This window comes from Desmodus rotundus, chromosome 9 (genome assembly GCF_022682495.2).
Source record: "Desmodus rotundus isolate HL8 chromosome 9, HLdesRot8A.1, whole genome shotgun sequence".
Lineage (NCBI taxonomy): Eukaryota > Metazoa > Chordata > Mammalia > Chiroptera > Phyllostomidae > Desmodus > Desmodus rotundus.
In genome coordinates, this window is record NC_071395.1 from 35617028 (window position 1) to 35630811 (window position 13784).

Sequence of the window (13784 nt, forward strand, 5' to 3'; positions counted from 1 at the left end):
TGTGCCCTCTGCTTCCAGCCCTTGAAGGTCTGAGTAAAAGACTTGTAAGAACCCTTTTTTTTCTGTCACACTTTAAAGGTTGTGAAGAGCTTTTAAGAAATATTCTCATGTGCTCTCCCAGGATATTGGCAAAGGGGAGCATCAGGGTTACACTTTATGTAGTTTGTAAAAATTTTATAAGAATTTATCAAGTTTATTGAGCCAAACTGACCACAGTTGCTGGGGAGCAAAATCTGAAGTGTTCCCACCTTTGTGATTTATAGGTGAGCAAAGAGGCTCTGAGACGGGTCCCACCGAGGGGCCTGAGGGCCCAACTGTGTTTTCCCTGAATCTCAGGTAGCAAGGGGAGGGGCAGGTAGGCTGTGGTCTGGGGAGGGACTTCTCCCACATAAGCTTGTTGACTGATTCAGATCACCCAGGGACCTGGAAGATAAGGTTTTGCTTCTGGAATGGTGTGGCAGCCTGAAGGTCACAGAGCAGCCCAGAGGGCCCCTGCTGGCCCCTCCCAGCCCTGGGGCTCATTGAATGTCTCTATGGTTGGAATCCCTTCTCTCAGGCAGGAGGACTTTGACCTAGGAGGCTCAAACCCTGGTTTCTAGTTTTGATCTGCTCCCCAGCCCTTCCCCTCTGTACGATGAGGGGGGGCGGCGTTACCCAGTCGGCTTCCTAGTATAGGAGTGGGTGGTACAGACACAGGGACGTGGTTTTCAGAAGAGTTACTGCGTCGTGGAGTGAACACCTGAGGCCTCGGATGGGCCTTCTCTGTTTGCGTCGGGTGTAGACCTGCTTCCATCACCCGAATTCATTAGTAGCTGCCACCACGGGCTGTGGGAGGTGGCGTGGGGGCAAATCCAGGGCCGTGAAGGTTCCTGATCTGGAGTCAGGAGACCGGGTCTTGTTCAGGCTCTGGCACCAATTTTACCCACGTGAGCTCTCTGCGTTGGTTCGCTGAAGTGTGCCACGCAGAGTTAGCTCGGCTCCTTCCTGTGGCTCTCGGGAGCTTAAAAGCCAACCAAGTGTGAGAATCCAAGTACCTGACAGATGCCCTCAGCCTTTGGCTTGGCAGTAGTCATGTGCTCATCACAGCGGTTAGTTAGGTCAATGGTAGTCTGCAAGGACGACCGGCGCCCCATAAGGTTTTAGTGGACCTGAAAAATTCCCGTCACCTAGCGACATCGCGCCCTCACCACGTCGCAGCCCACGCACTACCCACGTGCTTGTGACGCTGGTTTGAACGAGCCCCTGCTCCGTCAGTTGCATAAAAGCCGAAGTGCAGTTAGGTGCGGTACACTGCACTGGACGATGACAGTGACTGCGCTCCTGATTGGTGTATCTGCTACACCCTCCTTTTTATCCTTATTTCAGAGCGTGCTCTTTCTACCTACAAAAACGTTTGCTGTAAAACACTGCCGTGTTACGCTGACAGCAGCCTCATACATGTCTTGCTATGTCTGTTTCTTTTTAAGATTTTATTTACTTTTAGAGAAAGGGGAAGGGAGGGAGGAAGGAAGAGAGGGAGAGAAACATTGATGTGTGAAAGAAACATTAATTGGTTGCCTCTCACATGCCCCCAGCCGGGGACCTGGCCCGCAACCCAGGCGTGTGCTCTGATCAGAACTGAACCGGCGACCTTTTGGTTTGCAGACTGGCACTCAATCCAGTGAGCCGCACCAGCCAGGGATACCATGTCTCTTGACTGTATTATTTTCTCCCTTCTGCTTGATTTAATGTGTTCTATGTACAATAACATGCTGTACAGGCTTGTAGCTGAAGAGCATCAGGCTGTACCGTGCAGCCTAGGTGTGTAACCGCTGGCCATCTAGGTTTCTGTAAGTGCACTCTGATGCTTGTGTAACGACAGAATCACCTAGCGACGCATTTCTCAGAATGCATCCTCGTCGTTAAGTGGTGCAAGACTGTATCGTGTATCCGAACCTGACTGGTGTGTGTGTGCATGGAGGCTTAGCTCAGAGAATGCTGCCCGTGGGCGGAGCAGTTCAAACAGCATGGTGCTGGATACAGCCCTTTGGTATTACACAGTAATAAAGGATTTGTTAAATCGGCAATGATGCATCTGCTGAGAAAATACTGAGTGGCTTCTAAAAGGGTTTTTATAGAACAACGTTTAGTGATCTAGTAACACCTACACAAGGTACTAAGGGAAAATTCAGTTTATCAAACCATGATCCCATTTTTGTAGAAATAAAAGTATGTAAATGCACGTACAGAGGAAAGCATGGAATGATATGTAAGAAAAGTGGGCGTCTCTGCAAGGCAGCTTCTTGAGTGATTTTTCTTTGTGCTAATCAGTATTTTCTAAATGTCCTACGAGGAATGGGTGTTACTTTTGTAAGAAGGAAAACGTTATAAAAGTCACTGTAAACGGCTTCATCCATTTTGATTGACACTCACAGCCGCTGCCGCCTGTCAGACACTGCGCTGAAAGCTTCCTCGTTCCTTCAGGTAATGGCTAAAGGATTCTCTGTCCCCCTTGCCTCCCCAGGAACGGCAGCAGCATGGCCAGCGTGCTGTCCCGGCGCCTTGGTAAACGGTCCCTCCTGGGAGCCCGTGTGTTGGGACCGCCCGGGGCTGCCCCACCTTCCGAGCCTCAGGCAGAGCTGCTGGAGGCGGTGGCTCCCCAGCCCTTCTGCGCCTCCAAGGACACTTCCTGTCAGGAGCAGCCCAAGGAAGTCCTCAAGGCTCCTGCCGCCTCAGGCCTCCAGCAGGTGGCCTTTCAGCCCGGGCAAAAGGTAGGCTGATCCCTGAGTGGACAGGGGCCCGATCTTCCCAGGCTTGGGACCAGCGGGCTAGTGATGCCCCCAGTGACAGGCAGGAAACACCCTGGGTGTCAGTTTGGGTGTGTACAGGCCTCCGACTGGCGGCGCTGGGGGCCCCTGGGCAGCAGGCTTCCTGGGAGGGTGAGTCAGCAGCAGCGGGCACAGGGCTTCTCCACACCGGTGCTGTCTGGGCAAAGCCCCCATCCTGACACCCCGCACTCTGGGCTGGGCCTGCTCAAACCCTCAGCTTCAAGCATGGCCAGAGCCCAGGTTTTCTTGATCTGCCTCAGTGTGTAACTTTACAAAACAAAGGAAAGGATCTCAGGCTTGTGAGAGACACATAAGGTTGTGTCTTTGAATTCCCTTTAGAAGTTGTCAGGAGAGGAAGGTGTTTGTTTAGACAGAATGCCACTTGGACTTTCTTTTCCAGTGTTTTCTCCCCTTGTGGCGGGGCCCGGCTATGTCCTGTACCTGAGATCATCACTGGATCCCGGTGCATGGTCTTCTCTTTCATTGCCTTCTCCACAAATAGATTCTACCTTCTGTCTCCCTGCTGAGCCTTCTGTTTTCCACACCTTGCTTCCCCAACTGCTAAGCAGCCCTTGAGAGAGGCCAGCCTGCCTGTCCGTATGTCCGTCCCTAGGTACACTCAGAAGTCTCTGAAGGGCAAGATGCAGGGTGAGAAATTCACGGCAGTAGGTGGAACCAGCAGGTATATAGGACTTCAGAGGCAAGGCAGGGCAAGAAATCAGGAGTTCGGACAGATTCCAGATTTATTTTGTTGGGGAATTTAATCCATTTACATTTAAAGTAATTGTTGATAGGTGAGGACTGCTATCGCTATTTTGTTAGTTATTTGCTGACTGTTTTGTAGTTCCTTTGTTCCTCTCTTGCTTTCTTCCTTTGTGATTTGTTGATATTTTTTGTAGTCATATAGTTTGATTCCTTTCTCTTTCTCTTTTGTGTATCAACTTGAGGTTTTTTCTTTGTGGTTCCTATGAGGCTTACAGAAAACATCTTATCGTGGTAACAGTCTATTTTAAGATGATAACAACTTAGCTTTAATTGCATGCAGATTCCAAGTTCAGGAAAAAAAAATCTCAAGAAACTGACACGTTCACTTTCTCCATCTGGAGAGTTTCTAAGGATCTGTTTTGGGAAGAAGCTTTCCACTAGGTGCTCAGGGGTCTGCGAGCATGTGCTCGAATTAAATATGAGTCAGAGAATGCAGTTTGTGTCAGGTGGACCCTGGCTCCCAGGATTTGGGGTGTGTGGGGCAAGAACGACAAAGTGCTGACCTCTGGTGCCTGTTTTCCTCCCCGCCTAGGTTTACGTGTGGTACGGGGGTCAAGAGTGCGCAGGACTGGTGGAGCAGCATAGCTGGGCAGAGCATAAGGTGACTGTCTGGCTGTTGGACCAGAAGTTGCAAATCTGCTGCAAGGCGGAGGAGGTGCGGCTGGCCGAGCTGCAGGGCCCCCTTCCCCAGGTGCCCCTTCCGGAGCAGGGAGCCCAGGTGCAAGCCTACAGGCCTGTCTCCAGGAACATTGATGTCCCAAAAAGGTTTGTGTGCGGGAGCCTGGGCTCTGAAAATCATGTGGGTGGTGAGCTCTGGGGTTGGGGCATGTTCAGTGCTGAGGGGGGAGTGTAGGAGTCCTAGGCGTCAAGCTGTCAAGATGTTGGTCAGATGGGACACAGAGAGAGGGGCGGGCATCCTTCTGCACAACCCACAGTGCTGTCTTTTCTTCTTCATAACTCTGTGATGGGTGCAGTATTTTTGGTTTGTCTAAGGACTGTTTTTCCTCTTTTCCTGCTTTAATTAAAATTAGTTCCTAGTTTTTCCATGAAGAGAGTCAGAAAAACAATGGCTTAGCTCGGGAATCAGCGAACTTGTCCTGAATGGGCCAGGTGTAGGCAGTGCAGGCTCTGTGGGCCAGGCAGTCTCCGTCACGCAGCCAGCTCTGCTGCAGTGGGGCGGGAAGCGGCGCGGACGAGGAGGAGGCAAATGGAGATGGTTGCACTCCAGGAAAACTTTACTTATGGACACAATCATCATGTGTCGCAGGTCAAGAAACAATATTTCTCTTTGGACTTTTAAAGCCACATAAAAATGATAAAAACATTCTTACCTGGGGAGCCACAGAAAAGCAGGTGGCAGGCTGTGTTCGCTTCACAGCCCCTAGATTGCTGACCCCTGGCTTCGATATTCAAAACCATTGATTTCTTTTTAGTTTTATTTTTCAGTTACAGTTTACATTCAGTATTATTTTGTGTTAGTTTCAGGTGTGCCACATAGTTCAAAACCATTAATGTTGAATGAAGAATGTACAACTTGTTTTAGAATTTTATGATACAGTTTTCCCCCGAGGGGGGAAAATACACACACACACACACACACACACACACACCTCCTGTTTTCTACATTATGTACTCTGTATTTTCTGTGCTCATTGACCTTTCAAGATTAAAAAGAATCTGTCAGTGGAGAGCGTCTCATATCCAGGATGTGCAAGTGGTCAAGCCTCATTCCACGTTCCACCCCGCGCTGTGTTCGTCTGTGGGGCCGCTGCCCTCGACGGCGCGCTCAGCATATTGAGACCAGACCAGAGCAACAATATTTGTGACTGTGAACTCAGGGGGATGCTGGCGAAAAGCTTGCTTTTCTATTTCATGGGAATGAAAACACGAGGATCATGTAAAAAGAGGGACGCTAGTATGTTTCATAGATTACTCGTCTTAGTTGAGCTACTTCAAGCCCAGTCACGTGCTTTGGTGGATCTAAAGTGTAAAGAACAGATTGATACAGTCCTTTGAAATAGGTGAGCTGCCTAAAAATTTATTTCAGACAGACTTTTCATACTTCAGCATTAACTTATAGATGGCTCTAAGTTTACTTCCATGTAATGTAACTTTATATGGATTTTTTAAAAATTACCTGTAAAATTTTATAGATCTCTGCTCTGTGAAGCACTGAGAGTTATTTTAGTATTCCTGGTTTACCTGCTCATTGGCTTATGTGCTAGGTTCTGGTGGCTCACAGAATACCTCATCATTTTTCTTGGGGGACAGGAAGGGGATTGGTTAGTATAATTGTTCCCTCTTTTTTAAAAAAATCATTGGTATTAGAGAGAGAGGAAGGGAGAGTGAGAGAGAAACATCAATTTGTTGCTCCACTCATTTATGCGTTCACTGGTTGCTTCTTGCGTGTGTCCTGACCAGGGATCGATCCTGCAAGCTTGGCCTATTGGGACGACGCTCTAGCCCGCTGAGCTACCAGCCAGGGCTCATTGTTCCCTCTTAAATTTAAGTGTAAGACTAACCATGGATTTTAGTGCTTCTGAATTCCAGTGGGCATCTCTTTTGTCCACGCATTTTTTTCATCGCTTTGACACTTCTTTCTTTCCCTCCAAATACCATTCTCTGTCTTAAGCTGCAGGGTTAGGTAGGAACTGCATTCAGGGGAGAGAATGGCCTTGCCTCTGGTGTCAGCAGTGGGAGGGGGACCACCCTGGTGATGCTGGGGTTGGCTGGTATTATAATTCAGAATGAGTATATTTCACGAAGAATGAGGAGAGACCTTCATGCTTTATTTAATGTACACACTGGCTGATTGGAATGCGGATGTGGAAAGGACAGTCCAGAAGTGTATAACACGATCACATGACCCGCAGTCTCAGGAAATAACCTTGACTTCCACCTGCTTGAATCCAGGAAGTCCGACGCAGTGGAAATGGACGAGATGATGGCGGCCATGGTGCTGACGTCCCTGTCCTGCAGCCCAGTTGTGCAGAGTCCTCCTGGGGCCGAGGCCAACTTCTCCGGTGAGGAAGGGGTTCCACATGGGTTCTGGGTGTGGCAGAGGCTCACAACTGACTTTTCTGCTTTGAGCAGCAAATTGCCCAAGTACTGGCCTGGCAATAGGACTTTGGAGTCCCTTCTTACTTGCGTCCCAGCCTGGCTGAGTGACATTGAGTTAGATGCTTCCGTTCTGTTTCCTCAGTTTCCTCCTCTGGGGAGAAGTCTCCGGGTGCGTTGTGAAGATGATTGAGCACGGGCTGAGCCACACTGGCCATTGGAGTAAGTTCTTCTATGGGAGTAAGTGAGTCAGGCACTTTGGCGGGAGCCTGAACATGGCCAATAGAGGAATATTTAGTTCACAAAGGTAGAAACTTACTAAATGGTCTCCTGGTGGCCTCAGAAGATTCATGCCCCTGTTCCAAGGGCCTAATTCAGCCTCGTAAATGAACATGGGCCTCCAGGCCAGGGACCTGGGATAAGCAAGCTGAAATCTAAAATGAATCTTACTGCAAAATAACAAAAAATAAAATAAGTCTAATTGCTTAACACAAGCTGATAGTACGACTTCACAGCAAATTTACAAATCAAAGGAAAATTCTTCTAGTGCGACCCCCAAAATACATTACCAGTGATATGGGAGGAAGAAGGGTTGCTGGATATTAGTGGCTTGACAAGACTGGTAGTGCACCTGAGGGGTTTCTTTAATCAAAATTCATTGTAGGGCTGGCCTAACTTACTCCCAGGGAATAACTTTTTCATTGGTGAGATCTAACTGAATTGCAGGCTTACAGGAGAAGACGGAGTCAGGAGGAAAGTGGCCTTTATAAGTATCCTTCCCGAGGAGCCTTTCTAGCAGAAAGTAAATTTAGAGGTGTGATGAAGCAAATTTACTTGCTGCACCCAAAGCCCGTCCATGGTGACAAGTCCGTTAGAGCTAGTTGTTGTGTCTGATCGCACCTCGAGGGGAAGTGTGGGTTGCTTACCTGTTCTGTTAGCACTTGGGAGCTACACAAAGTGGCAGGTAAGGAGGCAATTTTACGTTCTCAGGAAATCCTCCACGTTTAGGAGATCCGGGAGGTTGGTCAACAGGGGGAATATCCAGGAAAGTGTCAGGATGGGAAGGAAAATCATTAACTCCAATTCCCGTCGGGTGTGTGTGTGTGTGTGTGTGTGTGTGTGTGTGTGTAATGCACAGGTACATGTTCACACGCCCACGTCAACACCAGAATATGTACATCTAACTGATAATATGCCATAATCCTCATATCTGAAGTCCCTTTTAGATAAAAAAAATTTAAATAGTTTATTAAAGGTATTTTTCCAGTAATTTCTGATCTTATGGTTGAAACTGGTGGAAAAATAAGGCTTCCTTGGCAGATAATGATGTTGGAGTACTCTGCCAGGCGAGGTCTCTACAATAACCGAAACCGTGCTCTATTCGCAGGTTTTAGTGGACAGTATTTGCACAGACACCACTATTCCCCTTGGCATCTACAGTGTGAGGGCGGTTCTGCGCGTGTGTGTGTGTGTGTGTGCGTGGAGAGCAGAGGGAATTAAAGTGTTTCTTAGAGGTCCGCCGTGAGCTGTCACGGCTGTGTATTTGCAGAGGAGTACCGTGTCTTCATGGTATAGAATATCCATTGCCCTAGAAAATTGTGTGATCTAAGGTACAGTAATTTATGCTCACTTTATAACTTACAGATTAATTTATGATGTTAACTTTTTGCTTCTTAAAATATTTTTCTTTCTGGGCCAAGCTGCCAGTGCCAGCGGCTGAGCCGTTTGAAAGCTTCTCGGTGGGAGGTTGCCGGGCGCGGGGTTCCCCTGCGTGCAGCCTGCCCTGTTTTTCCCGAGCCCCTATCACGGTCGACGTGGTAGTGTTCCGCTTCCTTGCCCTTCCCTCCCGGCATGGATGTGTGTGGTTGCTTGACCCGTCGGGCTGTTGGTGGCTCCTCAGTTCTTCCCTGAAAGGGCGTCCTATTTTGTCAGCCTCATGTGTGGGTGTCCTGAACTCTGGGTTCCCAGGAAATCATAGCTTTGAGGCTTGACAGTGATTCTCAGGGAGGGGAGAGTTCATCCATCCCATTCTATTTGGGTGGGCTTCTTCTGGCACGGGCGATTTAATCGAAGAGCCCCTGCATTGGCAACATGCAACATGGAGTGCTGGGCGTCTTTCCTAGGTGTCTAGCTCAGCCGAGAAGCAGCTTGGATATGGAGCAGGATGAGAGAAAATCAGTGTGATTTGTGTCCAGGCCACAAAGGAGGTGTTAGTCGACCTCAGAATCCAGGTTTCTAAGGAGGCTGCACAGATTGCCACCCATGCTGGGAGTCAGGGACATGGCCACCATACCTGCACACGGCACACTGTTTCCCCCTTTTCTTGCTGTTTTCGTGAATAAGCATTTCAGATTCTCTTTGCTGTAAATGAATCGGCCTAGGCATGGAAGTGTCTGGGTTGGGCCAAAAGCAGCCTGAAGACAGACAATTTTATTGATTGATTGATTGATTGATTGGAGAGAGAGAGAGACATTGATTTGCTGTTCCACTTGCCCATGCATTCATTGGTTGATTCTTGTATGTTCCCTGACTGGGGATTAAACCCACAACCTTGGTGTATTGGGATGACGCTCAAGCCAACCGAGCCACCCGGCCAGGCCCAGAAGCCAGGCAATTTAAAAACTGAAAATCTCATGTCTCGCTGTGATCTTCTTCCTGTGCAGCCGTACTGCCAGGCACAGGCAGCAGGTCCAGGGCCATGCGGGGCGTAAGTGCTCCGGTCGTCTATTATTGCTCTCAGAGCTTGTCGTTCCTTCTCTAAATGTGTTACTTGTGAGTGAAAGCAGGAGCCGTCTGGGCTGAAGCTACCTCTGGTCAATGTTACCCATCCCAATAGCTGTAAGAGCTGACGGAATGGTTTCTCCTCACAGGCAGGTTTTGGTGGACTTGCCTGGGTTTAAATGATCAGAAGGCATTTATCAGGAAAGCCTGGTCTTAACCTGGCTTTTGCACCCTGCTCCACTGTAGGGAAGACTGTCCACGTGGTGCCAGCACGCGTGACTGCCCCTTCCACCCGGCCTATTAGGTCCAGAGGCTTCTCTCTCCCCGCTCTCCCCATTTTTTTTTAACATTTTAAGTGAGAAACATGGTTTAATTAGGCTCTCTTTCTGTTGATAATATGCAAACTGAAGTTTCAGCGATGGTCAGTGATTATCAGCGTGGCTGTGGCAGGAAATGTCTACCGGGGCAGAGCAGGGCTACCCAGAGAAAGTGCTGCATGAGTCGCCTGCTCCTGTGTTCTACCGGAGCTTAGAAAGGGAAGGTTTGGGTTTTGTCCCCCTGAAGTGGCACGGCCAGGCAGAGCCAGAGCCAGGAATTGGACTCAGGGACTCACACTCCAAACGAGAACTCTTGGAGCTGGGCTGTCCGTGTGGAATCTGGCGTAGACAGGGCCGTGCCAGAAGCTCTGCCTGGGGACAGGCCCATGAGCATCCTCTGCCTTTTCTCCGCCAGCTTCCCGTGCAGCCTGTGACCCATGGAAGGAGAGTGGCGATGTGTCGGACAGCGGCAGCAGCACCACCAGCGGACACTGGAGCGGGAGCAGCGGCGTTTCCACCCCCTCGCCCCCCCACCCCCAGGCCAGCCCCAAGTACCTGGGGGATGCCTTTGGTTCTCCCCAGACTGATAATGGATTTGAAACTGATCCGGATGCTTTCCTGTTGGATGAACCAGCTCCACGTAAAAGAAAGGTGCGTTGGTGATGTGAGTGCGAGCTTAGGCTGCTGGCGCTGGGAGAAAGAGAGGGAGAGAAACATCAATGCGTGAGAGATACACTGATTGGTTTCCTCTCGCATGCCCCCAGCTGGGGGTCTGGCCCCAACTGGGGATCTGGCCATGTGGGGCCCCACAGGTCCCAAGCGTGCTCAGGCTCCTTCCCATTTCGGTTTTCCTTGCTGCTTCTGGTCCCTCGTGCTATTCCCAGGTCTCTTTAATGCCAGTTCCCTTTCACCTCGGCCTCAATTCCTGCCTTTTTCACCGCACTCCTGAGGCTTGTGTGTGTGAGACCTTTGGCAGGGTCTGTCCCACAGCACGGAACTCTTCTGCCAGCCACCAGGCCCAGCTCCTGGGTCCAGGCTCTCTGCCCCTGCTTGCCAGGTTTTGGGCCCCAGAGAGCCCTTTGTTGGGTTTTGTTTGAAGGTGGCTGAAATCCCCACGAGGTGAGGACGAGAGGGGGACGGGGGAGAGAAACATACCCCAATGACCCTGTCTTCCTTCCGCGTAGAACTCCGTGAAGGTGATGTACAAGTGCCTGTGGCCAAACTGTGGCAAAGTTCTGCGCTCGATTGTGGGCATCAAGCGGCACGTGAAAGCCCTCCACCTGGGGTAGGTGTGGAGCCCAGGGCCTCTTTGCCTAGGGTACCATTCAGGTCTCCTCTACTCTACTGGTTCCCTGTGACCCATGGCCCAGAATGCTTCCAAGAAAATGACTTGCTGAGGGCAGGCCCTGCTCCTTGTCCCTGGTCCTTGCACCCAGCAAATAGCCATGTTGGAGAGATCTTCACTGAGAAGGAAGGACCCTCCCATCATGGGGAATGTTGCTGCTCTTCACGGGAAGGAGGCACCATCTGTCTTGTAGATGCGCCATCTTGCCTCACTGTAGGATGTGAGGTGTTTTAGTTCTGGGTGGAAATAGAGTGATTTGGTGAGACCCCATTGGGAGGCCCGCACCCGTTTCCCTTGGGGACCTGGGACACCGTTAACACAGCCACCCTGGATCCAGGGCCACTCTTGGCAGAGGACCTGGCTCACAGCCCTTTCCCTGGGGGAGAAAATTTGACCACAAGTAGTGGGGCCCATTCAGGACGCGTGGCAGAGCTCTGAGTCAGACGACTGCTGCAGGAGGGGAGGTTCGGACACACTCTGTGCAGGAGAAGCCCCCGGTGCCAGGAGGAACAGACCCACTGGTGTGCAAGTGCCTCAGCTCCTTCCCTGACTCGCTGGTGGCCCTGAGCAAACACTCCCTTTTGCACCTCTGTCTCCCATGTGTTTGAATGGAGGCAGCTTGCCCCTGATCACCACCGCCTCTTCCTCACACACAGAGACACTGTGGACTCCGACCAGTTCAAGCGGGAGGAGGACTTCTACTACACAGAAGTGCAGATGAAGGAGGAAGCTGCTGCTGCTGGCACCCCCACCGCTGACTCAGCCCCCACCTCCAGTGTGACCAGCCCGCCCCTTGCCATCCTTCCACCGCCTCCTCCCAAAGCTCAGACCTCAGGCCCAGAACACCCTGGCCTGGAATCTTACCTGCCCTCTGGTGCTCTCAGCAAGTCAGCTCCTGGCTCCTTCTGGCACATTCAGGCCGACCATGCATACCAGGTACGGGGTTGGGGCATGCTGGGAGCTCAGCCTTGTGGCTGTGAGGACATTCAGTGTCTGACCTGTCACCTAATCACAGGCCACCGACCACCCTGATCGAAGGCTGAGCCCTGTAGCTAAATGGCTCATCTCTTAATTTCTGCAAAGAAGGAAAGGAAAATTAACTCACACTCAGTAGATGTGGGCATTCCTGGTTTCTTCATCAGTGGCTGTCAGGACTGATTACTAGAAACCTGGCTGAATCCCTGAGTAACCAGGATGGGTTTGGACTGGGGAATTGTTACATCTCTGGCTGCAAAAGGGGGTGGAGTAGTGCAGCTGGGCTTCCCAGAGCACGTCTCTAGTTCCTAGAAGTGTGTTACATCAACAAGCAATCCTGCACCCATTTTTTGAAATCCTACTATGTGTCAAGCAGTGCGCTAAGCTTTTCAGGTAGACTAAGACGTTGTCCCTGACCTCGTGAAATTCACGGTTTAGCTGGAGCGAGGAGTGAGTATGTAACTATGATTAATTATGGTTGAGGCACCTTACTAGAGGCACAAGACATTGTTGTGGATACAGGAGGGACCAAGCTGTTATGCCCATGGGGCTGGGAAAGTTGTCGCAGAGGGGGTGACGTTGAGGATGGTCTTCACTGCACATAGTAGGTATTCAGTGAACGCACAGCTTACCATAAGCCAGTTTTTCTTAAAGTGCTTCTTTGCCCACAGCTTGGTTTGATCAGACTCTAGGCTGACTTGCAAGTTAGTAATGAAAAAAAAGCAGCATTGCAATCAGAAAACCTTTACAAAATGGGCCAGCTCTCCTCGTGAGAATGAGCAGTCACTTAGCTTTTTCATGTTTGGCCAACTTCAGGTGGCCCTTCAGGCAGCTGACGGCCCCCCCTGGAGAGGGTGGTTGGTGTTTTCATAAACAAAGCTAACCCCGCATACCCAGGAGAGTGTTGCTAATTCCAAGAGGTTTCTGGGGACACCACATCCTTAATGCAGCGGCCCCGCCCGTGCTCAGAAGGCTTTTGGACGTCTTCGGGTAACGCCTGTGGCAGGGTCTTGGTAGGCGATCCAGCCACGAAGTTAATCTTCTGTGCTGTGAGGGTTCCGTCACGAGGCTGGTGTGTGCACCTGCCCTGACAGGGGCTTCTAAGAAGGATGGGTGCCTGGGACTAAGGAGACGACTTCAGAGAGTTGGGTCCTCTGACGTTTCTCTTGGGAGGAGCATTCTGGTGTCTCCCAGTGTTTTCCAGACAGAGACCTGCCGTCATGGTGAAGTTACAGGGCAGGGGGTGGGCCGTGAAAGCCAGGACCTAGGCTGACGCTGTCCCGTCTCCGGCAGGCCCTGCCGTCCTTTCAGATCCCCGTCTCGCCACACATCTACACCAGTATTAGCTGGGCCGCCGCCCCGTCCACCACCTCTTCCCTCTCTCCGGTGAGTGTGCCCCTGTCTGATCGTGCCCCTGTCTGATCGTGGCAGCACTTCGGGGCCCTGGAACACGCCGAGGGCCCTTCCACACACACCCAGTGCTGGAGGCCGTCTCCCCGCACTCGTTTCCAGTGCCCAGACTTTGAAGATCTCCATGTATTTGCCCCCTCGCCCAGCACCCTCCCGCCAGCTAGTCATAGCCCTTCTGAGAAGGTGGAAGGAGGGCGCTTGCAGAGGAGTAACCAGATCATGCAAGTTATTGCCAGGAAAATCATGGGGCGAGGCCGGGGTCGGTGCCCTCTTTAGCCCTGAGTCTCTGTGGGTGCTTGTTAAGGGGGAGAAGATGTTGGAAACCTAGAGAGGAAGAGGGTGGGCCAGAAACCAGGTAGGAGCTTATGAATCAGAGATCTCGAGGCC

General features: G+C 50.8%; 1 protein-coding gene across 6 annotated transcripts in view; it reads left to right on the forward strand.

Annotated features, from left to right (window-relative positions):
* Positions 1–13784, forward strand: part of ZNF395 (zinc finger protein 395) — a 62760-nt gene that overhangs the window by 44686 nt on the left and 4290 nt on the right. For all 6 annotated transcript variants that reach the window (XM_045202372.3, XM_024568982.4, XM_053910653.2 and 3 more), the window contains 7 exons: positions 2504–2750; positions 4105–4337; positions 6486–6595; positions 10083–10318; positions 10852–10952; positions 11669–11948; positions 13281–13373. In XM_045202372.3, coding sequence (XP_045058307.2) covers positions 2517–2750; positions 4105–4337; positions 6486–6595; positions 10083–10318; positions 10852–10952; positions 11669–11948; positions 13281–13373 — 1287 coding nt within the window. In that variant the 5' untranslated portion in view covers positions 2504–2516. The remainder of the gene's footprint in view (positions 1–2503; positions 2751–4104; positions 4338–6485; positions 6596–10082; positions 10319–10851; positions 10953–11668; positions 11949–13280; positions 13374–13784) is intronic.